Genomic DNA, 26,949 nt, shown 5'->3' on the forward strand with positions numbered 1-26,949 from the left:
GCCATCGTTCCCGTCCGTCCGTCTCCCCCGATTAGACCGGAAGCCCGTCGAAGGGCAGGGACCGTCTCTATCTGTTACCCATTTGTCCATTCCAAGCGCTTAGTACAGTGCTCTGCACATAGTAAGCGCTCAATAAATACTATTGAATGAATGAACGAATGACTCGAATTAATCGATAGATCGGCCGGTCGCATTGACTGAGCGCTCGCTGTGTTATAAATTAGAGGAGCAGCACGGCGGAGTGGCGAGAGCACCGGCCTGGGAGTCGGAAGGTCATGGGTTCTAATCCCGGCTCTGCCGCTTGTCTGCTGTGTGACTGCGGTCAAGTCCCTTCGCTTCTCTGTGAGCCCCACGTGGGACAACCTGATGACCTTCCCCCAGTGCTTACAACAGTGCTCAGCACATAGTAAGCGCTTAAGAAATGCCATCATTATTATTATTATTCTCTTCGCTGGGAAGCGGCGGGGCTCAGTGGGAAGAGCCCGGGCTTGGAAGTCAGAGGTCTTGGGTTCTAATCCCGGCTCCGCCACTTGTCAGCTGTGGGACTTTGGGCAAGTCACTTCACTTCTCTGGGCCTCAGTGACCTCATCTGGAAAATGGGGATGAAGACTGGGAGCCCCACGTGGGACAACCTGATGACCTTCTATCTACCCCAGCCCTTAGAACAGTGCTTGGCACATAGTAATCACTTAATAAAGACCGTCATTATTATTATTCTCTGGGACTCAGTTACCTCATCTGTAAAATGGGGACCGAGACTGTGAGACTGTGGGGACGGGGACTGTGAACAACCTGATTTCTTGTGTCTACCCCAGAGTTTAGTACAGTGTTTGGCATATAGTAAGCACCTAACAAATACCACCAATTAAATCACTTGATTAATGTCTGTCTCCTCCCTTTAGACTGTAAGCTCATTGTGGGCAGGGAATGGGTCTGCCAGTTCTGCTGTACTGTCCTCTCCCAAGTGCTCAGTACAGTGCTCTGCACATCCTAAGTGCTCAGTAAATCCCACTGATTGACTGACTGATTGTAGAGCACCGTACTAAGCTCTCGTGAGAGAGTTAGTAGACGGTATCAGCTTGTCGTGGGCAGGGAATGTGTCTTTTTTATCATATACTTTCCTCTCCCAAGTGCTTAGTACAGCGCTCTGCACACAGTAAGTGCTCAGTAAATACAGTTGAATGAATTGGAAGACCTGTTCCCTGCCTATAGTAATAATAGTAATGATGGCATTTGTTAAGCACTTACTATGTGCGAAGCACTGTTCTAAGCACTGGGGGGGATACAATAATAATAATAATAATAATAATAATAATAATAATGTCGGTATTTGTTAAGCGCTCACTATGTGCCGAGCACTGTTCTAAACTCTGGGGTAGACCCAGGGGAATCAGGTTGTCCCACGTGGGGCTTACAGTCGGATGATCGGGTTGTCCCACGCAGGGCTCACAGTCTTCATCCCCATTTTACGGGTGAGGGAACCGAGGCCCAGAGAAGTGAAGCGACTTGCCCAAAGTCACACAGCTGACAAGGGGCGGAGCCAGGATTCAAACCCATGACCTCTGACTCTCCAAGCCCGGGCTCTTTCCACTGAGCCGCGCTGCTTCTCTCCACGCTGCAGTCTTGATCTTCCTTTGGACTTGGAAGGGCAGATTTGCATCCCTCCCTGTTCGTGTCTGATAGAGGGACCCCGGAAGCTCCCATGGCTCAGTGGAAGGAGCCCGGGCTTGGGAGTCGGGGGTCATGGGTTCTAATCCCGGCTCTGCCACTTGTCTGCTGTGTGACTTTGGGCAAGTTGCTTCACGTCTCTGGGCCTCAGTTCTCTCAACTGTAAAATGGGGATGAAGACTGTGAGCCCCACGTGGGACAGCCTGATCGCCTTGTATCCCCCCCAGCGCTTAGAACAGTGCTGGGCACATAGTAAGCGCTTAACAAATACCAACATTAATTAATTCAAAGCCTGTCTGAAACCACATCTCCTCCAGGAGGCCTTCCCAACGTCATCTCCAATTTCCCTGCTTCTTCTACCGACCTGCCCCTACAGAGTTTCCACCTTCCGCCCCCCAAATAGTTAAATAGCCATTTGTCAGCTGTGTGACTGTGGGCAAGTCACTTAACTTCTCTGTGCCTCAGTTACCTCATCTGTAAAATAGGGATTAATTGTGAGTCTCACGTGGGACAACCTGATGACCCTGTATCTACCTCAGCGCTTAGAACAGTGCTCTGCACATAGTAAGCGCTTAACAAATACCAACATTATTATTATTACTATTAAATACTCGCTACTTCCTCCTTATGACCTACCAGAGAAGAGGCCTAACAACTCTGTTTTATTGTCCTCTCCCAAACGCTTAGCACAGTGCTCTGCACACGGTAAGCGCTCAATGAATATGATCGATTGATCGATGGCTTTATGCTCCACTAGTTCTTCCTCTCGATAATTTACTTTAATGTCGATCGACCTTGCTAGACTGCAACCTCCTTGAAGACGGGGATTGTTGCTGCTAACTCTACTGTGCTCTCCCAAGCGCTCAGTACAGTGCTCTGCACACAGCAGACGGGAAGTTTCTTGAGGGGAGGGTCGTGTCTACTAATTCTACTGCCCTCTTCCAAACTGCTTAGTACGGTGCGCTGCTCATAGTAAATGCTCAATAAATACCACTGATTGATGGATTGATTGATTTGTGGCTCACAATCGAGGTAGGATGGGGATTGAATCTCCCTTTTACCAGTTGAGGAAAAGGAGGCCCAGAGAATAATAATAATAATAATGATGCTGGTATTTGTTAAGCGCTTTCTATGTGCAGAGCACTGTTCTAAGCGCTGGGGTAGACACAGGGTCATCAGGTTGTCCCACGTGAGGCTCACAGTTAATCCCCATTTGACAGATGAGGGAACTGAGGCCCAGAGAAGTCAAGTGACTTGCCCAAAGTCACACAGCTGACAAGTGGCAGAGCCGGGATTCGAACCCATGACCTCTGACTTCCAAGCCCGGGCTCTTTCCACTGAGCCACGCTAACTCAGCTCCTTCTGACTCCCAGGCCCGGGCTCTGCTAGACCATCCCGCTAACACCATTTATGGATTATCGATGATTTATTCCTATTAATGTCTGCCTCTCTAGATGGTAAGCTCCTTGTGGGCAAGGAACACGTCTACCAATTCTGTTGTAATAATAATAATAATAATGATGTTGGTGTTTAAGCGCTTACTATGTGCCGAGCACTGTTCTAAGCGCTGCAGCAGATACAGGGTAATCAGGTTGTCCCACATGAGGCTCACAGTCTTCATCCCCATTTGACAGATGAGGGAACTGAGGCCCAGAGAAGTCAAGTGACTTGCCCCCAGTCACACAGCTGACAAGCGGCAGAGCCGGGATTCGAACCTCCGACTCCCAAGCCCGGGCTCTTTCCGCCGAGCCGCGCAATTATGGTTTCTGTCAAGTGCTTACTTTGTGCCAGGCACCGTACTAAGTGCTGGGGGCATATGGGGTTGGATGCAGTCCCTGTCCCACGTGGGGCTCACAGTCTCGATCCCCATTTTGCAGATGAGGTCACTGAGGCCCCGAGAAGCGGAGTGACTTGCCCGAGGTCACCCGGCAGACCGGTGGCGGAGCCGCCATCAGAACCCACGCCCTCTCGACTCCCAGGCCTGTGCCCCAGTGCTCTGCGCACGGTCGATCAAGACGGCCGACGGTGACGATGAGGATGGCGAAGGCGGCGGGATCCGTCGGGCGCGGACCCTGCGCCCGGCACCGTGCTCCGCGGCCGGGGCCGGGCCCACCCACCTGTTCCCTCTCCTGGACCTCGGTGAGCATGACGATGGTGTGACAGCGCCACTCCCACACCATCTTCCAGAAGTCGCCCACGGTGTGGCCCAGCGGGCCCTGAGTGGCGATGAAATAATCCTTCTGCCGGTAGCCCTGGAAGGACGACAATCACGGTGGCCGTTCGTTCGTTCGTTCGTTCGATCGGATTTATTGAGCGCTGACTGTGCGCACGGCACTGTCCTAAGCGCTTGGAAAGTACAGTCAAGTACCTTTTAAGTGCTTTTTCCAAGTTCCCCTCGGAAAGCAGGGGAAGCAGCGGGGCTCAGTGGAAAGAGCCCGGGCTTGGGAGTCAGAGGTCACGGGTTCGACTCCCGGATCTGCCATTCTGTCAGCTGTGTGACCGTGGGCGAGTCACTACACTTCTCTGGGCCTCATTTACCTCATCTGGAAAATGGGGATTAACCGTGAGCCTCACGTGGGACGACCCGATGACCCTGTATCTCCCCCACTGCTTAGAACAGTGCTCTGCGCATAGTAAGCGCTTAACCAATACCAACATTATTATTTTGTCAGCTGTGTGACTGTGGGCAAGTCACTTCACTTCTCTGTGCCTCAGTGACCTCATCTGTAAAATGGGGATTAACTGTGAGCCTCACGTGGGATGACTTGATTACCCTGTACCTCCCCCAGCAATTAGAACAGTGCTCTGCACATAGTAAGCGCTTAACCAATACCAACATTATTATTATTACAGTCCAGCAATAAAGAGAGACCATCCCTGCCCACGACGGGCTCAGGGTCTAGAAGGAGGGGAGATGGACAGCAAAACAAGTAAACAGGCAGCCATATAAATAAATAGAATTATAAATATACACTCATCTAAACAAGTAAACAGGCAGCCATATAACTAAATATAATAATAATAATAATAATAACGTTGGTATTTGTTAAGCGCTTACTATGTGCCGAGCACTGTTCTAAGCACTGGGGGAGATACAGGGTCATCAGGTTGTCCCCTGTGAGGCTCACGGTCTTCACCCCTATTTTACAGATGAGGTAAGTGAGGCACAGAGAAGTGAAGTGATTTGCCCACAGTCACACAGCTGACAAGCGGCAGAGCCGGGATTAGAACCCGTGACCTCTGACTCCCGAGCCCGGGCTCTTTTCACTGAGCCATGCTGCTTCTCATTGTGTATTATAAATATAAAATGTGTATATAAATATTTGATGCGTATTATAAATATATACACATAAAAACAAGTAAACAAGCATCCATATAAATGGAATTATAAATATATACATATCAAAACAAGCAAACAGGCATTAATTATAAATGAATAGAGTTATAGATATGTACATCCATATATATATAAGTGCTTATATGAGTATATATAAGGACGGGGAGGGTGTGGTAGAACAAAGGGAGCGAGTCGGGGTGATGGGAGGGGAGGGGGAGCCGAGGAAAAAACAGGGGCTTAGTCTTAGAACTCTCCCCCAGATTCGAAGGTCATGGGTTCTAATCCCGGCTCCGCCACCTGTCTCCTGTGTGACCTTGGGCAAGCCACTTCACTTCTCTGTGCCTCAGCTTCCTCATCTGTCAAATGAAGATGAAGCCTGTAAGCCCCACGTGGGACCACCTGATGACCCTGTTTCTACCCCAGCACAGTTCTGGGCATATAGTAAGCGCTTAACAAATACCATCATCATCATCATCATGGTATCAGAGTAGGTGGTTCATTCATTCATTCAATTGTATCTATTGAGCGCTTAATATAACAATAATAATAATAATAATAATGTTGGTATTTGTTAAGCACTTACTATGTGCAGAGCACTGTTCTAAACGCTGGGGTAGACACAGGGGAATCGGGTTGTCCCACGTGGGGTTCACAGTCTTAATCCCCATTTTACAGATGAGGGAACTGAGGCACAGAGAAGTGAAGTGACTCGCCCACAGTCACACAGCCGACGAGTGGCAGAGCTGGGATTCGAACTCATGAGCCCTGACTCCAAAGCCCGTGCTCTTTCCACTGCGCCACGCTGCTTCTCATGATAATGGTATTTGTTAAGCGCTGACTATGTGCAGAGCACTGTTCTAAGCGCTGGGGGAGATACAGGGTCATCAGGTAATCAGGCTGTCCCACGTGAGGCTCACAGTCAATCCCCATTTTACAGATGAGGTAACTGAGGCCCAGAGAAGTGAAGTGACTCGCCCACGGTCACACAGCTGACAAGTGGCGGAGCCGGCATTCGAACCCACGACCTCGGACCTCCAAGCTCGGGCTCTTTCCACTGAGCCACGCTGCTTCTCAATATATGCAGAGCACTGTACTAAGTGCTTGGGAAGTACAATTCAGCAACAAATAGAGGAAATCCCTGGGTCGAAGGAGTGGTTGCGAGCACCTGCGTGGGGTCGGAGCAGGTGGTCGTGAGCATGGGCCTGGTGTGGGAGGAGTGGTTGGGAGCTGGTGCGTGGTGTCCAGAAGGTGGTTGCGTGTTCGTGTGTGGCCTCGGGGGAGGCGGGTCGCGTGTTCGTGTGCGGCGTCGGGGGAGGCGGGTCGCGTGATCGTGTGCGGCGTCGGGGGAGGCGGGTCGCGTGTTCGTGTGCGGCGTCGGGGGAGGCGAGCGTGTGTTCGTGTGCGGCGTCGGGGGAGGCGGGCTGTGCGCTGTCGTGCGGCGTCGGGGGAGGAGAGTCGTGCGCTCGTGTGCGGCGTCGGGGGAGGCGGGTTGTGTTTTGTGCGCGGCGTCGGATCCGACGGCAACGCGTACTTACGTCGATGAAGGAGGCGTTGATGTAGTCTGTGTACTCCTGCCCTCTTTTCATGGACAGGATGACTCTGTTGAAGTCATCTGCGAGGAGAAAACCAGAAAGGATCGTTGCGCCGTTGGCCACGCCAAGCCACGGGCCTAGTGAACGAGCAGTGAGCGCTTAGTACAGTGCTCTGCGCAAAGAAAGCGCTCAGTAAATACGACAGCGAATGAATGAGTGCAGGGTTCTGTCCTGCGGGGGAGACGCCGTCCGTCTGGGGGTGACCCTGTAAGTGGAGGGGTGGAAATGTCCATCCGGAGGTCAGACACCGCTCTAAACAATAATAATAACAATGATGGTATTTGTTAAGCGCTTCCTACGTGCCGAACACCGTTCTAAGCGCGGGGGTAGATACAAGGTCATCACGTTGTCCGACGTGGGGCTCGCAGTCTTCATCCCCATTTTCGGGATGAGGGAACTGAGGCCCAGAGAAGGGAAGTGGCCTGCCCAAGGTCACACGGCAGACAAGGGGCGGAGCCGGGATCAGAACCCACTTCCTCTGACTCCCACGCGGCTTATGTGGCATATGCCTGGCACTGTACTAAACGCTGGGGTGGATACAGGCCAATGGGGTTGGACACGGTCCCTCTCCCACACGGGGCTCGCAGTCTCGATCCCCATTTTACAGATGAGGGAACTGAGGCACGGAGGAGTGAAGTGTCTTGCCCGAGGTCACGCAGCAGACGAGTGGCAGAGCCGGGATTGGAACCCAAGTCCTTCCGGCTCCCGGGCCCGACCCGCTAAATAGAAGATAATCGGGTCTGACACAATGTCTTAAGCGCTGGACTCTAAATCTTTGGCTAAACTGTCAGAGAAGCAGCGTGGCCTAGTGGCAAGAGGCCGGGCTTGGAAGTCAGAGGTCGTGGGTTCTAATCCCGGCTCCCCCACTTGTCAGCCGTGTGACTTTGGACAAGTCACTTCACTTCTCTGGGCCTCAGTTCCCTCATCTGTAAAATGGGGATTAAGACCGTGAGCCCCACGTGGGACGACCAGATTACCCCGTATCTACCTCAGCGCTTAGAACAGTGCTCTGCACGTAGTAAGCGCTTAACCAATACCATCATTATTATCCATATTGTACATTCCCAGCACTTAGTACAGTGCTCCGCACAGAGTAAGCGCTCAATAAATGCTATTGCACGAATCCGCGTGGCTCAGTGGAAAGAGCACGGGCTTTGGAGTCAGAGGTCATGGGTTCGAATCCCAGCTCCGCCAAGTGTCAGCCGTGTGACTGTGGGCAAGTCACTTCACTTGTCTGGGCCTCAGTTCCCTCATCTGGAAAATGGGGATGTAGACTGGGAGCCCCACGTGGGACGACCTGATTCCCCTACGTCTACCCCAGCGCTTAGAACGGTGCTCTGCACAGAGGAAGCGCTTAACAAATACCAACATTATTAATCCCCATTTTCCAGATGAAGGAACTGAGGTCTAGAGAAGCCAAGTGACCTGTCCCAGGCCGCGCAGCAGATGCGTGGCAGAGTCGGGATCAGAACCCGGGTCCTTCTGACTCCCAGGCCCGGGTTCTAACCGTGCGGCTTCTCAAGGTAGTGGTAAGTGACTTGCCCAAGGTCACGGAGCAGGTGCACACTGCAGAAGCGGGACCAGAACCCCGGCGTCCTGCCCTCCAGCTCTGCCCGCCCCTTGCCCGCCCCGTGCCCGTGCCCGCCCCCCGCCCCCGTGCCCGTCCCCCCGCCGCCGCCCCCGCGGCTCTTACACGGGATGATCTGGATGACGCGGGCTTTCTTCATGTTGGCCGGCAAGTTCCCCGTCCTCATGTTCTCCTTCATGATGCGAACGTTGGTCAATTTCTGCGGCAGAGAGAAGACCCGGCTCAGCCTCCAGCCTGGAGGCTGGTCGTGGGCGCGCGACGTGTCTGCTTACTGTCCCGTTGTCCTCTCCCCGGCGTTAAGTACAGTGCTCTGCACACCGTAAGCGCTCAGGAAATACGGCTGTCTGACTGTTCCACGAAGACCGGGCTTCTTAGCCGTCATTTCTCCTTTGCTCTCGGGGGGGTTTGTCTCCCCCTCTAGACTGTAAGCTCGCTGTGGGCAAGGAATGTGTTTGTTTATGGTTGTGTTGTCCTCTCCCCAGCGCTCAGTACAGTGCTCTGCACACCATAAGCGCTCAGTAAATACGACTGTCTGTTCCATGAACAACGGGCATCTTAGCCGTCATTTCTCCTTTGCTCTCGGGGGGTTTTGTCTCCCCCACTAGACTGTAAGCTCACTGTGGGCAAGGAGTGTGTTTGTTTATGGTTGTATTGTCCTCTCCCCAGCGCTCAGTACAGTGTTCTGCACACCATCAGTGCTCAGTAAATACGACTGTGACTGTTGCACGAAGATTGGGCTTCTTAGCCGTCATTACTCCTTTGCTCTCGGGGGGGTTTTGTCTCTCCCTCTAGACTGTAAGCTCTCTGTGGGCAGGGAATGTGTTTGTTTATTGCTGGATTGTCCTCTCCCAAGCGCTCAGTACAGTGCTCTGCACACAGTAGAGCTCTCAGTAAATACGACTGACTGACTGTCTGACTGTTCCACGAAGACCGGGCATCTTAGAGGTCACTTCTCCTTTGCTCCCAGCGGGTTTTGTCTCCCCCTCTAGACTGGAAATTCATGCGGGCAGGGAATGGGTTCGCTTATTGTCATATCATATTCTACCAAGCGCTTAGTACAGTGCTCTGCGCTCAGTAAATATGACTGAATGACTGTTCCAACAGAAACAGGGCATTTTAGTCATGGTTTCCTCTTTTGTTCTCAGGGGGTTTTCTCTGCCCCCTCTTGACTGTAAGCTCTCTGTGGGCAGGGAATGTGTTTGTTTATTGTTCTATCGTCCTCTCCCAAGCGCTCAGTACAGTGCTCTGCACACAGTAGAGCTCTCAGTAAACGCGACTGACTTACTGTCAGACTGTTCCACGAAGACCGGGCATCTTAGCCGTCAGTTCTCCTTGGCTCTCAGTGGGTTTTGTCTCCCCCCAGACTGTAAATTCATGCGGGCAGGGAATGTGTTCGCTTATTGTCGTATCATATTCTACCAAGCGCTTAATACAGTGCTCTGCGCTCAGTAAATATGACTGAATGACTGTTCCAACAGAAACAGGGCATCTTAGTCATGGTTTCCTCTTTTGTTCTCAGGGGGTTTTCTCTGGCCCTCCTGACTGTAAGCTCACCGTGGGCAGGGAATGTGTTCGTTTATTGCTGTATCGTCCTCTCCCAAGCGCTCAGTACAGTGCTCTGCACACAGTAAAGCTCTCAGTAAACGCGACTGACTTACTGTCAGACTGTTCCACGAAGACCGGGCATCTTAGCCGTCATTTCTCCTTGGCTCTCAGCGGGTTTTGTCTCCCCCCAGACTGTAAATTCATGCGGGCAGGGAATGTGTTCGCTTATTGTCGTATCATATTCTACCAAGCGCTTAGTACAGTGCTCTGCGCTCAGTAAAGCGCTCAGTAAATATGACTGAATGACTATTCCAACAAAAACAGGGCATCTTAGTCATGGTTTCCTCTATTGTTCTCAAGGGGTTTTCTCTGCCCCTCCTGACTGTAAGCTCACTGTGGGCAGGGAATGTGTTCGTTTATTGTTGTATCATTCTCTCCCAAGCGCTCAGTACAGTGTTCTGCGCACAGTGAGCGCTCAATACATACAATTGACTGTTCCACGAAGACAGGGCATCTTAGTTGCAGTTTCTCTTTTATTCTCAGCGGGTTCGGTCTCTCCCTCTAGACTGTCATTTCGTTGTGGGCGGGGACTGCGTCCGTTTATTGTTGTATCATCCTCTCCCAAGCGCTCGGTACAGTGCTCCGCACACCGTAAGCGCTCAGTACATACGATTGACTGACTGACCGAACCCGTGCCGGCTCTCTGCGGCTACGACTGTTTTCTGGGCGTCCCCTCACCGATTCATTCCCTCGTTCGGTCGTATTGATCGAGCGCTTACCGCGTGCAGAGCCCTGGACGAAGCGCTCGCGGTACAACAATAAACACACACGTTCCCTGCCCACAATGAGCTCTTCAGCCTCAGCGCTTAATAATGCTGGTATTTGTTAAGCGCCTACTCTGTGCAGAGCACCGTTCTAAGCGCTGGGGTAGATACAGGGCCATCGGGTCGTCCCACGTGAGGCTCACGGTTAATCCCCATTTGACAGATGAGGGAACCGAGGCATAGTAGAAGTGAAGCGACTCGCCCACAGTCACCCAGCTGACGAGGGGCAGAGCCGGGAGTCGAACCCGTGACCTCCGACTGCGAAGCCCGGGCTCTTTCCACTGAGCCACGCTGCTTCTCCGGTGTGCAGGAGAGGGGAGGACGCGGGCTTGGTCTCTTCCATCCTGTCCCCAGCGCCGAGCGCAGTGTCTAACGCTGTCCGTGCTCGGAGCCCCCCTGGAGCCCCACGTCCCCGCTCCATCTGCCAGCCCCTAAACTCCCCCGCCACCTTGAGCACTCACGTCATTATTCCGTACCCGGTTTTCGGTCAATCACTCGTATTTACTGAGCGCCTCTGGGGTGCGGAACACTGTACTGAGCTCCGGGGAGAGGACAGTGCAAGAAAACAGCCGCTTTGCCTGCCCGCGACAGCGACTTTGCAGACATTTTTCCGTCTGTCTCTGCTGTGCAAGAAGCAGCTCCTCGTGAGCAGGGGACAGGGCAGTCGATGAAACAACTGTACGGTGATAATTATAATTATGATGGCATTTGATGGAGAAGCAGCGTGGCTCAGTGGAAAGAGCCCGGGCTTGGGAGTCAGAGGTCATGGGTTCTAATCCCGACTCCGCCGCCTGTCAGCTGTGTGACCCTGGGCGAGTCACTTCACTCCTCTGGGCCTCGGTTCCCTCATCTGGAAAACGGGGATGAAGACCGTGAGCCCCGCGGGGGACAACCTGATCTCCTTGTATCCCCCCCAGCAATTAGAACAGTGCTCTGCACATAGTAAACACTTAAAAAATACCAAAATTATTATTAGGAGACAAGTGGCAGAGCCGGGATTAGAACCCACATCCTCTGACTCCCAAGTCTGGGTTTTTTCCACCGAGCTACGCTGCTTCGGATTAGTTTGTATCTAATGAGATACAAACTGACATCTGATTAGATACAAACTAATCAGGTTGGACACAGTCCCCGTCCCACACGGGGCTCACAGTCGTCATCCCCATTTTACGGATGTGGCCACCGAGGCTCCGAGATGACAATAATAATAACGTTGGTATTTGTTAAGCGCTTACTATGTGCAGAGCGCTGTTCTAAACGCTGGGGTAGATACGGGATAATCAGGTTGTCCCACGTGAGGCTCACCGTCTTCATCCCCATTTTACAGAGGAGGGAACCGAGGCCCAGAGGAGTTAAGTGACTCGCCCGCAGTCACCCAGCTGACGAGTGGCGGAGCCGGGATTCGAACTCATGGCCGCCGACTCCCAAGCCCAGGCTCTTTCCACTGAGCCACGCTGCTTCTCTGAGATGTGAACCGACTTGCCCAAGGTCACCCAGCAGACAAGTGGCGGAGCCGGAATTGTCCGTACTGTGCTAAGCACCAGTGTAGACGGCAGCGTAGCACAGCCGTTAGTTACGAGAAGCAGCGTGGCCCCGTGGAAAGCGCCTGGGCTTGGGAGGCAGAGGCCGTGGGTTCGAATCCCTGCTCCGCCACTCGTCAGCTGTGTGACCGTGGGCGAGTCACTCCACTTCTCTGGGCCTCGGTTCCCTCATCTGGAAAATGGGGATTAACTGTGAGCCTCACGTGGGACGATCTGATGACCCCGTATCTACCCCCGAGCTTAGAACAGTGTTCTGTACATGGTCAGCGCTTAACAAATACCCACATAATTTATTATTATTTCTCTCTCTGTCTCTCCCCCGTCGTCTCCCCCCAGTCTCCGTGGGTCTCTGCGCGGCTGGGGAATTCCGATCCGGAGCGTCCCAGCCGCGAGGGCCTTACTTTAAACTCCTGCTCCAGCCCGATCTTGTCCAAGCGGGTGGTGGTGTTCTGCAGCCCCTGCAGGTGTTTTTCCAGGGAGGTGACGTCCAGTTCAGTGTCGCCGTAGAGGTGGTGCTCCAGCAGGGCCTGGTAGATGAACGAGTACTGCATCTGCGGGGCAGAGGAAGGCCGGGCTGTGGGCGGGCCGGGCGCCCCGTCACCCTGAGCCCGCGTGGGACAATCTGATCCCCTTGTATCCTCCCTCCCAGCGCTCGGAACAGTGCTCGGCACATAGTGAGCGCTTAGCAGAACGCCATCGGCATCGCCATCGTCGCAGCGCCCGGTACACGGTAAGCGCCTAATTCATTCAGTGGGATTTATCGAGCGCTTACCGTGTGCAGAGCACCGGACTGGGACGATGGTATTTGTTAGGTGCTCACTAGATGACGAGCACCGTACCGAGCGCTGGGGTAGACGCTGGGGTAGCCTCGCTTCTCCGGGCCTCGGTTCCTTCCTCTGTAAAATGGGGATGGAGGCCGGGGGCCCCACGGGGGACAAGGGACCGTGGCCAACCCCTTTTCCTTCTGTCTACCCCACCCCTTAGTACAGCTCACTAGCCCTAAGAGCAGCGGAAAGAGCCCGGGCTTGGGAGTCAGAGGTCGTGGGTTCAAATCCCGACTCCGCCACGTGTCAGCTGTGTGACTTCGGGCAAGTCGCTTCACTCCTCTGGGCCTCAGTTCCCTCATCTGTAAAATGGGGATGAAGACCGTGAGCCCCACGTGGAATGACCGGATCAGCTTGTATCCTCCCCAGCGCTTAGAACAGTGCTTTGCACATAGTAGGCGCTTAACAAAATGCCATCATCATCATCATCATCCTCATCATTACAGCGCCTGGGGCACATTAAGCGCTTGATTCATTCAATCGGATTTATCGAGCGCTTACTGTGTGCAGAGCACTGTACTGGGATGATGGTATTTGTTAGGTGCTTACTAGGTGACGAGCGCTGTACTTAGCGCTGGGGTAGATGAAAATAATGATAATAAGAATGATGATGGTATTTGTTAAACACTTTATTTGTATTTGTTAAGTGCTTACTATGTGCCAAGCCCTAATCTAAGCGCTGGGAGGGGAATACAAGGTAATCAGGTCGTCCCACGTGGGGCTCACAGTCTTCATCCCCATTTTAAAGATGAGGTAACGGAGGCAGAGAGAAGTGAAGCGACTTGCCCAAGGTCACACAGCTTAACATAGACTGCAATTATTATTATTATTACTAACTACTCTGTGATATTGTACTCTTCCAAGTCCTTAGTACGGGCACTAGTATTCACATACGATAAGCGCTCAATAAACATGGAGTAGCGGACAGACCCCAGGCCTGGAAGTCAAAAGATCACGGGTTCTAATCCCGGCTCCGCCCAGTGCTGTGTGACCTTGGGCAAGTCACTTCCCTTCCTCTGGGCCTCAGTTCCCTCATCTGTAAAACGGGGATTAAGACTGTGAGCCCCACGCGGGAAAGGGACTGGGTCCAACCTGACTAACCTGTATCTACTCCAGCGCTTAGAACAGTGCTCGACACAGAGCAGGTCCCTAAAAAAATACCATAAAAAATACCATCATAATTAATAGGCACCACTGATTGATGGATTGATTGGCTTCTTTGGTGCTGGTGGGTAAATAATAATAATGATGGCATTTATGAAGCGCTTACTTTGTGCAAAGTACTGTTCTAAGCGCTGGGGGGGATACCGGTGGAAAGAGCACGGGCTTTGGAGTCAGAGTTCATGGGTTCGAATCCCGGCTCGGCCACTTGTCAGCTGTGTGACTTTGGGCGAGTCGCTTAACTTCTCTGTGCCTCAGTTACCTCACCTGGAAAATGGGGATGAAGACTGTGAGCCCCACGTGGGACGACCTGATTCCCCTGTGTCTACCCCAGTGCTTAGAACGGTGCTCGGCACATAGTAAGCGCTTAACAAATACCAACATTACTATCATTATTACGAGGTGATCAGGCTGTCCCACGTGGGGCTCACAGTCTTCATCCCCATTTCCCAGAGGAGGGAACTGAGGCCCAGAGAAGTGAAGTGACTTGCCCAAGGTCACACAGCTGTAATCTCCAGCCGTGAGTATACACTTCCCGGCTTTTGCATAATCACCTGACCGATTGCGGCGTCAAAAATACCACAAGCAACTTATCTGTCACACTGGCGTCTAGACTAGCGCTTAGCACAGTGCTGGGCCCAAGGGAGGCCCTTCATAAATACCATAACTAACCCATCCGTCACGTTGGCGCCCACGGCAGCGCTCAGCACAGTGCCCACGGTGAGCACTTCTTAATTAACACACCGAAGTGATCTGTTAGGTCGGTGTCTCCACTGGCCCTCAGCACCGTTCTTGGCAAACAGGGAGCACTTCATAAATACCCCGACTAATACCCCATCCGGGAGGTCGGCGTGTCCGGGAGCGCTTAGCAGAGCGTCGTGCCCGTGGGAAGGGCTTAGGGACCGGCCGGCGGGCGGAGTCCCGCCCCTCTCGGCCCCCTGCCCGCCTCTCACCTCGGTCTGCACCATCTGAGGACGCTGCCGGCGGATTCTGGCGACGAAGTCGAAGACGTCGACCCTGCGCTGGGCGTGCATCATGTCGATGACGGCGTCGATGACGATGAATGTCCCCGTGCGACCCACGCCGGCGCTTGAGGAGGGACCAAGGGACACGGGACGCGGCGTCAACCCCTCTGAGCCCCGCCCGGTGGCGGGGCGCCGTACTGAGCGCTCGGGAGCGGGACGGGCCGCGAAATAACGGCCACGATCCGTCCGCGAGGGACGGGCCGGTTCCTCTCCTGAGGAACCGGATAGGAACAGGAGCCAGGGTAGCAGTGTGGCCTAACGGGTGGAGCCTCGGCGCCTGGGGGTCAGAAGGACCTGGGTTCGAATCCCGGCTCCGCCACCCGTCTGCTGGGTGACCTTGGGTAACTTCACTTCTCTGGGCCTCAGTTCCCTCATCCGTAAAATGGGGATTGAAGCTGCGAACCCAAAGTGGGACAGGGACTGTGTCCACCCTACTCTGCTTGTATTCATTCATTCAATCGTATTTATTGAGCGCTTACTGTGTGCAGAGCGCTGTACTAAGCGCTTGGAAGGGACAATTCGGCAACAGAGACGATCCCTGCCCAACGTCGGGCTCACAGTCTAGAAGGTCATGATGGCATTCGTTAAGCGCTTGCTATGTGCCCAGCACTGTTCAAAGCACTGGGGTAGATACAGGGTAATCAGGTCGTCCCACGCGGGGCTCACAGTCTTCATCCCCATTTTACAGGTGAGGTAACCGAGGCACAGAGAAGTGAAGTGACTTGCCCAAAGTCACTCAGCTAAGTGATGGAGCCGGGATTAGAACCCACGACCTCGATCTAACTCCCAAGCCCGGGCTCTTTCCACTAAGCCACAATGCTTAGAACAGTACTTGCTACGTAGTAAGTGCTTAACAAATACCATAATAATAATAATAATCGTGGGCAGGAAACGGGTGTGTGTTTTGTTTTACTGGACTCTCCCAAGCGCTTAGTACAGTGCTCTGCACACAGTCAGCGCTCAATAAATACGATTGAATGAAAGGAGAAGCGCATACACCACTTTCTTTCCTTTGTAAGTGGAGTTCAACCACATGGAGAGCAGTCGAGAAGGGCTTTTGTAAAGTCCCTGAGGGCAGGGATCGTGTCTATTAATAATAAGGTTGGTATGTGTTAAGCGCTTACTACGTGCAGAGCACTGTTCTAAGCGCTGGGGGAGATCCAGGGTCATCAGGTTGTCCCACGTGAGGCTCACAGTTAATTCCCATTTTCCAGATCAGGTAACTGAGGCCCAGAGAAGTGAAGTGACTTGCCCACAGTCACACAGGTGACAGGTGGCAGAGCCAGATTTCGAACCCATGACCTCTGACTCCCAAGCCCGGGCACTTTCCACTGAGCCACTATCGGACTCTCCCAAGTGCTCAATACAGTGCTCTGCACATAGTAAACAGTGAGCTTCTTGAGGGCAGGGATCCTATTGTACTCCCCCCAAGTGCTCAGTCCAGTGCTCTCCACACAGCAGACCATCAGCTCCTTGAGGGCAGGGATGTGTGTACTAATTCCATTTTTCTCTCCCAAGCGTTCAGTACAGTGCTCTGCACACAGCAGACCCTCAGCTCCCACGTCTGCTGACTCCATTCATTCATTCCCTCGTATTTAGTGAGCACCTACGGCGCGCCAAGGACTGTACTAAGCGCCTGGCAGAGTACAAGAACAAAGAGACACATTCCTGCCCACAACGAGCTCACGGTCTAGAGGGGGAGATGGACATTAATATAAATAAATAAATGAATAAATAAATAAATAGGTAAGTAAATAGAGAACAATGCTTGGCACATAGTAAGCGCTTAAGAAATACCGTAATTATTATTAGAAATGACAAATCTATACAGGTCTATGTGTGGGGCTGGGGGGGGGGGATGAATAAAGGGAGCGAGTTCGGGTGAAGCAAAAGGGAGTGGGAGAAGGGGAAAGGGGGGCGCAATCAGGGAAGGCTTCCTGGAGGAGATGGGTCTTCAATAAGGCTTTGAAGTGGGGGACAGCAACGAGAGAAGCAGCGTGGCTCAGTGGAAAGAGCCCGGGCTTGGGAGTCAGAGGTCATGGGTTCAAATCCCGGCGCTGCCACTTGTCAGCTGTGTGACTGTGGGCGAGTCACTTCACTTCTCTGGGCCTCAGTTACCTCATCTGAAAAGGGGGATTAAGACTGTGAGCCTCACGTGGTACGACCTCATGACCCTGTATCTTCCCCAGCGCTTAGAACAGTGCTCTGCACATAGTAAGCGCTTAACAAATACCAACATTATTATTATCATGATTAACTTCTCGGTGCCTCAGTTCCCTCATCTGTAAGATGGGGATTAAGACTGTGAGCCTCACGTGGGACAACCTCATGACCCTGTATCTCCCCCAGCGCTTAGAACAGTGCTCTGCACATGGTAAGCGCTTAACAAATACCGACATTATTATTATGATGATTAACTTCTCGGTGCCTCAGTTCCCTCATCTGTAAAATGGGGATGAAGACTGTGTGCCTCACGTGGGGCAACCTGATTACCCTGTATCTACCCCAGCGCTTAGAACAGTGCTCCGCACATAGTAAGCGCTTAACAAATACCAACATTATTATGATTATTTTTATCTGTCAGATGTGAGGAGGGAGGGCGTTCCAGGCCCGAGGCAGGACGTGGGCCAGGGGTCGGCGGCGGGACAGGAGAGATGGAGGCCCAGGGAGAAGGTTGGTATTAGAGGAGCGGAGTGTGCGGGCTGGGTCGGAAAAGGAGATTCTACTGTCCTCTCCCCAGCAGTTAATACAGTGCTCAGCACAGAGTCAGCACTCAATAATCTATGATTCTATTTATCTTGATGATATTGACGGCCCACTACTTGTTTTGCTTTGTTTTGTTGTCCGCCTCCCCCTTTAGACTGTGAGCCCGTCAGTGGGTAGCGACTGCCTCTATCTGTTGCCAAATTGTACTTTCCAAGCGCTTGGTACAGTGGTCTGCACACAGTAAGCGTGCAATAAACACGACTGAATGAACGTAGAGCTGTACAGTGCTCTGCACACAGAAAACGCTCAACAAATACCACGATTGATTAGAAATGAGAAAGTCCATGTTCTCTCGCAGTGGGCCTAAGGGCAGACTTTGATTTTTTCCCCAGTGAATCAACCATCATCTTCTGGGTCCCTTCCTCCTCTTCCTCCTCCTCCTCCTCCTCTTCTTCTTCCTCCTCCTCCTCCTTCTCCTCTTCTTCTTATTCCTCCTCCTCTCCCTCCTCCTCTTCTTCTTCCTCCTCCCCTTCCTCCTCCTCTTCTTTTTCCTCCTCCTCCTCCCCTTTCTCGTCGTCCTCCTCCCCTTTCTCCTCCTCTTCTTCCTCCTCCTCCTCCTCTTCTTCTTCCTCCTCCTCCTCCTCTTCTTCTTCCTCCTCCTCCTCCTTCTCCTCTTCTTCTTATTCCTCCTCCTCTCCTTCCTCCTCCTCTTCTTCTTCCTCCTCCCCTTCCTCCTCCTCTTCTTTTTCCTCCTCCTCCTCCCCTTTCTCGTCGTCCTCCTCCCCTTTCTCCTCCTCCTCCTCTTCTTCCTCCTCCTCCTCCTCCTCCACACCTTCCTCCTCCTCTTCTTCTTCTTCCCTGCTTCCTCCTCTTCTTCCCTTCTTCCTCCTCCTCCTCCTCCCCTTCCTCCTCTTCTTCTTCCTCCTCCCCTTCCTCCTCCTCCTCTCCTTCCTCCTCCTCTTCTTCTCCCTCCTCCTCTTCCTCCTCCTCCTCCAGAGGAGGAGGGAGCCTTGTTAAAGGTCAAAAGTCTAAAAGTCACTGGCAGGTGAGGCGGCTGAGTCACGATTAGCCCCACAATCTAATTCCCCGCTGAGCGGCAGGAGTCCTTCCTGCTTCCACCGCCTCCTTTTTTCCAAAAGTATCTGTTGAGCGCTTATTATGTGCCAGGCACTGAACCGATCACCGGGAAAGACACGAGATCGTCGGATTGGACACATTCCCCGTCCCACGTGGGATTTAACGTCTTAATCCCCGTTATGCAAACGGAGGAACAGAGAAATAAATAAATATTAAATAAATAAATATCAATATTATATATAATATATAAAATAAATAATTTGTAGAAATAGTGATGTCTGTTTATTTGTATCCATGTCTGTCTCCCCACCATCTAGACTGTGAGCTCACTGTGGGTAGGGACTGTCACTGTTTATTGTTGTATCGTACTTTCCCAAGCGCTTAGTACAGTGCTCTGCACACAGTAAGCACTTAAATACAACTGAATGAATGAATGAAACCCGGGGGGCATCAGGGGATAATAATAATGTTGGTATTTGTTAAGCGCTTACTAAGTGCAGAGCACCGTTCTAAGCGCCGGGGTGGATACAGGGTCATCGGGTTGTCCCACGTGAGGCTCCCAGTCTTCATCCCCATTTTCCAGATGAAGGAACTGAAGCACAGAGAAGTGAAGTGACTCGCCCACAGTCACCCGGCTGACGAGTGGCAGAGCCAAGATTCGAATCCATGACCGCTGACTCCCAAGCCCGGGCTCTTTCCACTGAGCCACGCTGCTTCTCCATGTGGGGATGTGGAGGGGAGAGGATGGGCGGTTAGGGGGGTGACCAGGGGGCATCAGGGGAGATTGGGTGAGCCACGGGGAGGATTGGGGGTGCCAGGGGAAGGTCGGGGGTGCCCCGGGTAGGGCGGGGGTTGGGATACCCACCTGCAGTGAACGACGATGGGGCCGGCGTGCGCGGGATTGAGCGTCTTGACCTTTTTGAGGAACTTGAGCATGCCGATGGGCGTGAAGGGCACCCCGAAATCCGGCCAGCTGGTGAAGTGGAGCTGCGTCACCAGCCTGGGCGCTTTGCTGGACTCGGCCAGCTGCTGCGGGCGACAGCAAACGGTTGTGGGGCGGGCAGGACCCGGCGGGCGCCGGGAGCGGGCCGGCGGCCGCAGGCGGACCCGGGGTGCAGATCTGCCCGAGGGAACCGGGCCGCTCGCCCCCACCCCTCCACGGCCACGGGCGGCGGCCCGCTCTCCGGCCAAGCGGCCCGTCCCACGCCCGGCCCTCCCGCTCCAGTGCCCTTGCTTGCCCCCTCTGCTCCTCTTTCCCCTCGACCCCGGCCATACGATAATCATTCTGGCATTTGTTAAGCGCTTACTGTGTGCCAGGCATTGCACTAATCGACAGGGTGAATAGGAGCGAAAAGAGTTGGACACAGTCCCCTGTCCCACCTGGGGCTCACGGTCTCAATCCCCATTTTACAGACGAGGGAACTGAGGTCTGGAGAGGCGACTTGCCCAAGGCCACTCGGCGGACAAGCGGCGGAGCCGGGATTAGAATCCGCGGCCTTCGGACTCCCAGGCCTGGGCTCTCGCCACTAGGCCACTGTGCAGACCCTGACTCGTCCCCTCTCTGAAGCTCTGACGGAGCCAGAGTTAGAACCCGTGACTTTCTGAAGGTCACAAGAAGTAGCATGGCTTAGTGGAAAGAGCGTGGGCATGGGAGTCAGAGGATGTGGGTTCTAATTAATCCCTCCTCTGCCACTTGTCTGCTTGTGTGATCTTGGGCAAGTCACTCACCTTCTCTGTGCCTCAGTTACCTCATCTGTAAAATGGGGATTAAAACTGTGAGCCCCCGTGGCACAATCTGATTACCCTAGTGCTTAGTACAGTGCTGAGCGCATAGTAAGCACTTAACAAATACCTTAATTATTATTATTATTCTGATTACCAGGCCCAAGTTCTATAATAGTAATAATGATGGTATTTGTTACTATGTGCCAAACACTGTTCTAAGCGCTGGGGTGGATACAAGATTATCAGGTTGTCCCACGTGTGGCTCACAATCTTAATTCCCATTTTACCAAAGAGGGAACTGAGGCAAAGAGAAGTGAAGTGACTTGCCCCGGGTCACAGAGCTGACAAGTGGCGGAGCCGGGATTCGAACCCACGCCCTCTGACTCCCAAGCCCGGGCTCTTTCCACTGAGCCACGCTGCTTCTATCAACTACTGCCCGGACCACAGTAAGCGCTTAACAAATACCATTAAATCTGTTAATTAATATCTGTTACCGAATTGTACACTCTCCGCGCTTAGTACAGTGCTCTGCACATAGTAAGCGCTCAATAAACACTATTGAATGAATTAAAAAAAAAAAGAATCCAAAACCTACCTCCCGCCACCTGTTTATAGCAACCTGAGGATTTTGGAAAGTTTCTCTGGGGACGAACTCGAAGGTGACTTTGAAGAAGGAAGCGAGGAGGGGGAACCTACCGACTGGATGCAGAATTTTCGGATGGTGTAGTCCACCAGGACCATGCAGTCTTCCACGGAAACGCGGATATTCCCGTACATCCAGCAGCCCTGATCCGGCCAATACTGGAAGCATTTTTCCTAAGGGACGATAATTACCGAAACGTCCAAATGATTTTTTTTTCCCTCTGCTCCCTCTACCCCCCACTTCACCTCTCCGCAGCTAAACCCTCTTCTCCCCCTTTCCCTCTCCTCCTCCCCCTCTCCCGTCCCACCCCCTCGGCGCCGTACTCGTCCGCTCGACTGTATAGATCTTCATCGCCCTATTTATTTTGTTTATTTTGTTTAATGAGATGTACATCACCCTGATTCTATTTAGTTGCCACTGTTTTTATGAGATGTTCTTCCCCTCGACTCTATTTATTGCCATCGTTCTTCTCTGTCCGTCTCCCCCGATTAGACCGTAAGCCCGTCAGAGGGCGGGGACTGTCTCTATCCGTTGCCGACTTGTCCATTCCAAGCGCTTAGTACAGTGCTCTGCACTAGTAAGCGCTCAATAAATACTATTGAACGAATGAATGAATCACCGGTCTGCGGGCGCATGTACCCAGAGAGAAATAGCTCTGGGGAGAAACTGCGGAGCCGTCTGGGGTAGCGATGGGGCGTCGGGGAGGGGACACTGCCCCTCATCCCACTTACTATTGCTTATTGCTGAATTGTCCATTCCAAGCGCTTAGTACAGTGCTCTGCACATAGTAAGTGCTCAATAAATACTATTGAATGGTCAGCGCTCAATAAATACTACTGAATGAATGGCCCTGCCATTTCCCCAAAGCAGCGGAAAGTGGCTAGGACGGGGAGTCGGAGGACGTGGGTTCCAATCCCGGCTCCGCCACTTGTCAGCTTTGTGATCTTGGGGCAGTCACTTCACTTCTCTGGGCCTCGGCTCCCTCATCTGTAAAATGGGGATGAAGGCGGTGAGCCCCATGTGGGACAGGGACCGTGTCTGATCTGATTAGCGTCTCTCTACCAGGCTGTAGAGAAGCAGTGTGACTCAGTGGAAAGAGCAGGGGCTTGGGAGTCCGAGGTCATGGGTTCAAATCCCGGCTCCGCCGCTTGTCAGCTATGTGGCTTTGGGCGAGTCACTTAACTTCTCTGGGCCTCGGTTCCCTCAGCTGTAAAATGGGGATTAAGACTGTGAGCCCCACGTGGGACAACCTGATTCCCCCTGTGTCTACCCCAGCGCTTAGAACAGTGCTTGGCACATAGTAAGCGCTTAACAAATACCAACATTATTATTATGATTATTGTGGGGACTTAGGGGACCACAGCCCCATATTATTTCTTTAATGGTATTTGTTAAACTCTTATCTTACTATGTGCCAAGCACTGTTCTAAGAAGAACAGAAGAAGAAGAAGGAGAAGCAGCGTGGCGCAGTGGAAAGAGCACGGGCTTTGGAGTCAGGGCTCATGAGTTCGAATCCCAGCTCTGCCACTTGTCAGCTGTGTGACTGTGGGCGAGTCACTTAACTTCTCTGTGCCTCAGTTCCCTCATCTGTAAAATGGGGATTAAGACCGTGAGCCCCACGTGGGACAACCTGATTCCCCTGTGTTTACCCCAGCGCTTAGAACAGTGCTCTGCACATAGTAAGCGCTTAACAAATACCAACATTATTATTATTATTATTATTCTAAGCAGTGGGGTAGATACGAGCTAATCAGGTTGGATACAGCCTCCGCCCCACCTGGCGCTCACCGCCTTAATCCCCATTTTCCAGATGAGATAACCGAGGCCCAGAGAAGTGAAGCGACTCGTCCCAGGTCCCAAGCAGACAAGAGGCGGAGCCGGGATTAGAACCCAGGTCCTGCTGAATCCAGGGCCGGGCTCGATATACTAGGCCACGCTGGTTCCCGATGGCAGAGCACGGGGCGGACGGGGACTCCCGGGCCCAGCAGGGATTGCCCAGGGGGGCGTTAGATGTCCAGGTTAAAAACGGGGGCCGAGAGGGCCGGGCCCAAGAGGGTGGGACCGCACGGCCCGACGCGCCCGCCGACCGGGGGAAAGAGAACTTGGTTGGGCAACGATATCATGTGGAAAGAATAAAAATAAACCAGATGGCGCGAGGAAGCCCAGAATGAAAATCACACGCTGGGAGGGAAGGGGCGGGTGCGGGAAAGGAAAGAGGAGGCGGGCTCTGCTTCCTCATCTTCCTCCAGCTCCGGCCCCCGGCCTGGGCCACGTGAAATCCCGGCCTGGGCCTTCCCGATTTCTCCAAGCTGCTCCTTCCTGTCCTTTCCGAACTTCTCATCTGACTGAGCGTCACCGAGTGGCAAGAGCACGAGCTTGGGAGTCCGAGGACGTGGGTTCTAATCCCGGCCCCGCCACGTGTCTGCTGGGCGACCCTGGGCAAGCCTCAGTTATCTCATCTGTAAAAACTGATTTGTACATTCCAAGCTCTTAGTAATAATAATGATAATTGTGGTATTTGTTAAGCGCTTACTACGTGCCAAGCACTGTTCTAAGCGCTGGGGTAGATAGAGGGTATTCAGGTTGTCCCACGTGGGGCTCACAGGCTTAATCCCCATTTTACAGACGAGGTAACTGAGGTCCAGAGAAGTTAAGTGACTTGCCCAAAGTCACACAGCTGACTGTAAGCCCATCCAAGGGCAGGGACCGTCTCTATCTGTTACCGATTTGTCCATTCCAAGCGCTTAGTACAGTGCTCTGCACATAGTAAGCGCTCAATAAATACGAATGAATGAATGAATGAATGAATGAATGAATGAATGAGGCAGATGCGGGATTAGAACCCACAACCTCTGACTTCCAAGACTCCACTCTCGCCGCTAAGCCATGCTGCTTCTCTAGCCATGTTAATTATTATTACTATTATTCTTATTCTTATTACCCCAGCGCTTAGAACAGTGCTTGGCACATAGTAAGCACTGTTCTAAGCACTGGGGTAAATACAAGGTAGGGATACAACCCACGACCTCTGACTCCCAAGCCTCGGGTCTTTCCACTAAGCCGCGCTGACCTTCCCCTAGACTCTAAGGTCCTTGTGGGCAGAGGGTGTGTTTACCAACTCTGTAATATTGGCCTCTTCCAAGCACTTTGTTCATTATAACGATGGTATTTGTTTAGCGCTTACTATGTGCCAAGCACTGTTCATTGCTCTGCACACAGTAGGCACTCAATATAATAATAATAATAATAATAATAATAATAATGATGGTATTTGTTAAGTACTTACTATGTGCCAAGCACTCTTCTAAACTCTGCGGTAGATGCAAGGTAATCAGGTTGTCCCAGGTGGGGCTCATAATCTTAATCCCCGTTTTCCAGATGAGGTAACTGAGGCCCAGAGAAGTGAAGTGACTTGCCCAAAGTCACACCGCTGACAAGTGGCGGAGCCGGGATGAGAACCCACGTCCTCTGACTCCCAAGCTCGCGCTCTCTCCACCGAGCCAGGCTGCTTCTCATGAATAGTCATTCAATCATTCATTCAATTGCGAGGTAACTGAGGCCCAGAGAAGTGAAGTGACTTGTCCGAGGTCACACAGCAGACAGGTGGGGGAGCTGGGATTAGAGCCCCCGTCTTTCTGACTTCCAGGCCCAGGCTCTACCCGCTAGGCCGTGCTGCTTCTCCCTAGTCCATACTGCCTCTCCCAAAGCCACATTCCTTCTCCCTAAACCACACTGCTTCTCTCTAGGCCACACTCCCTCTCCCTAATAATAATTGTCCTCCCACGGTCCCGGAACGCCCTCCCTCCTCACCTCCACCAAACTCACTCTCTTCCCTTCTTCAAAATCCTACTTAAAGCTCACCTCCTCCAAGAGGCCTTCCCACACTGAGCTCCCCTTTTCCCTCTGCTCCCCCTCAACTCCCCCCTTCACCTCCCCTCAGCTAAGCCCTCTTTTCCCCCCCTTCCCTCTGCTCCTTCTTCCCCTCTCCCTTCCCCTCGCCTCAGCACTCTGCTCGTCCGCTCAACTGTATATATTTTCATTACCCTATTTATTTTGTTAGTGAGATGTACATCACCTTGATTCCATTATTTTGTTAATGAGATGTACGTCACCTTGATTCTATTTATTTGCTATTGTTTTAATGAGGTGTCCTTCCCCTTGATTCTATTTATTGCTCTTGTTCTTGTCTGTCCGTCTCCCCCGATTAGACCGTAAACCCGTCAAAGGGCAGGGGCTGTCTCTATCTGTTACCCATTTGTACATTCCAAGCGCTTAGTACAGTGCTCTGCACATAGTAAGCGCTCAATAAATACTACTGAATGAATGAATGAATGATTATAATTGTCATATTTGTTAAGCGCTTACTATGTGCCAAGCACTGTTCTAAGCTCTGGTGTAGATAGAAGGTAATCAGGATGAGGTAACTGAGGTTCAGAGAAGTTAAGTGACTTGCCCAAGGTCACACAGCAGACAAGTGATGGAGCCCTAGACCACACTGCCTTTCCGTAGTCCACACTGCTTCTCTCTAGGCCACACTCCTCCCTAATAATAATTATAATTGTCGTATTTGTTAAGCGCTTACTAGGTGCGAGTACTGTTCTAAGCGCTGGGGTAGACACAAGGTCACCAGGTTGTCCCACATGGGGTTCACAGTCTCCATCCCCATTTTATAGATGAGGTAAGTGAGGCACAGAGAAGGTAAGTGACTTGTCCAAGGTCACTCAGTAGACAAGTGATGGAGCCCTAGACCACACTGCCTTTCTGAAGTCCACACTCCTTCTCCCTAGTCCTTGCTGCGTCTCAGCTGTTCCCAAAAAAGGAGCAGGAACCGCAGCCAGACCCAGTGCGACTTCGATCCTCCTTCCCGTGGCTCCCCCGTCTCGGCCCAGGCCGGCGTCCCTGACTCTCTGCCAGGGCTCCAAACCTCTCCTCCCTCCCCATCTCCCTCAACCTACCCCTCTAGAGAAGCAGCGTGGCTCAGTGGAAAGAGCACGGGCTTTGGAGTCAGAGGTCATGAGTTCAAATCCCAACTCTGCCACTTGTCAGCTGTGTGACTGTGGGCGAGTCACTTAACTTCTCTGTGCCTCAGTTCCCTCATCTGTAAAATGGGGATGAAGACTGTGAGCCCCACGCGGAACAACCTGATTTCCCTGTTTCTACCCCAGTGCTTAGAACAGTGCTTTGCACATAGTAAGCGCTTAACAAATACCAACATTATTATTATTATTATTGTTCATTCAATAGCATTTATTGAGCGCTTACTATACGTGGCTCAGTGGAAAGAGCCCGGGCTTGGGAGTCAGAGGCCAGGGGTTCGAATCCCGGTTCCGCCACTTGTCAGCTGGGTGACTGAGGGCAAGTCACTTCACTTCTCTGGGCCTTAGTTACCTCATCTGGAAAATGGGGATGAAGACTGTGAGCCTCACGAGGGACAACCTGATTACTCTGTATCTCCCCCAGCGCTCAGAACATTGCTCAGCACATAGTAAGTGCTTAACAAATAATAATAACAATAATGTTGGTATTTGTTAAGCGCTTACTATGTGCCGAGCACTGTTCTAAGCGCTGGGGTAGACACAGGGGGAATCAGGTTGCCCCACGTGGGGCTCACAGTCTTCATCCCCATTTTACAGATGAGGTAACTGAGGCCCCGAGAAGTTAAGTGACTCGCCCAAAGTCACACAGCTGACAAG

At 52.3% G+C, this 26,949-nt stretch overlaps 1 protein-coding gene across 6 annotated transcripts in view; it reads right to left on the reverse strand.

The window, feature by feature from the left end:
* Nucleotides 1-26,949, reverse strand: part of PTPRE (protein tyrosine phosphatase receptor type E) — a 162,786-nt gene that overhangs the window by 19,312 nt on the left and 116,525 nt on the right. For 4 of the 6 annotated variants that reach the window (XM_029061304.2, XM_029061305.2, XM_029061302.2 and 1 more), the window contains 7 exons: nucleotides 21,310-21,429; nucleotides 19,754-19,917; nucleotides 15,034-15,169; nucleotides 12,497-12,646; nucleotides 8,291-8,384; nucleotides 6,541-6,617; nucleotides 3,786-3,920 (listed from right to left, as the gene is read on the reverse strand). In XM_029061304.2, coding sequence (XP_028917137.1) covers nucleotides 3,786-3,920; nucleotides 6,541-6,617; nucleotides 8,291-8,384; nucleotides 12,497-12,646; nucleotides 15,034-15,169; nucleotides 19,754-19,917; nucleotides 21,310-21,429 — 876 coding nt within the window. The remainder of the gene's footprint in view (nucleotides 1-3,785; nucleotides 3,921-6,540; nucleotides 6,618-8,290; nucleotides 8,385-12,496; nucleotides 12,647-15,033; nucleotides 15,170-19,753; nucleotides 19,918-21,309; nucleotides 21,430-26,949) is intronic. The other 2 variants (XM_029061303.2, XM_029061306.2) reach the window with 2 other exon arrangements.

This window comes from Ornithorhynchus anatinus, chromosome 3 (genome assembly GCF_004115215.2).
Source record: "Ornithorhynchus anatinus isolate Pmale09 chromosome 3, mOrnAna1.pri.v4, whole genome shotgun sequence".
Taxonomy (NCBI): domain Eukaryota; kingdom Metazoa; phylum Chordata; class Mammalia; order Monotremata; family Ornithorhynchidae; genus Ornithorhynchus; species Ornithorhynchus anatinus.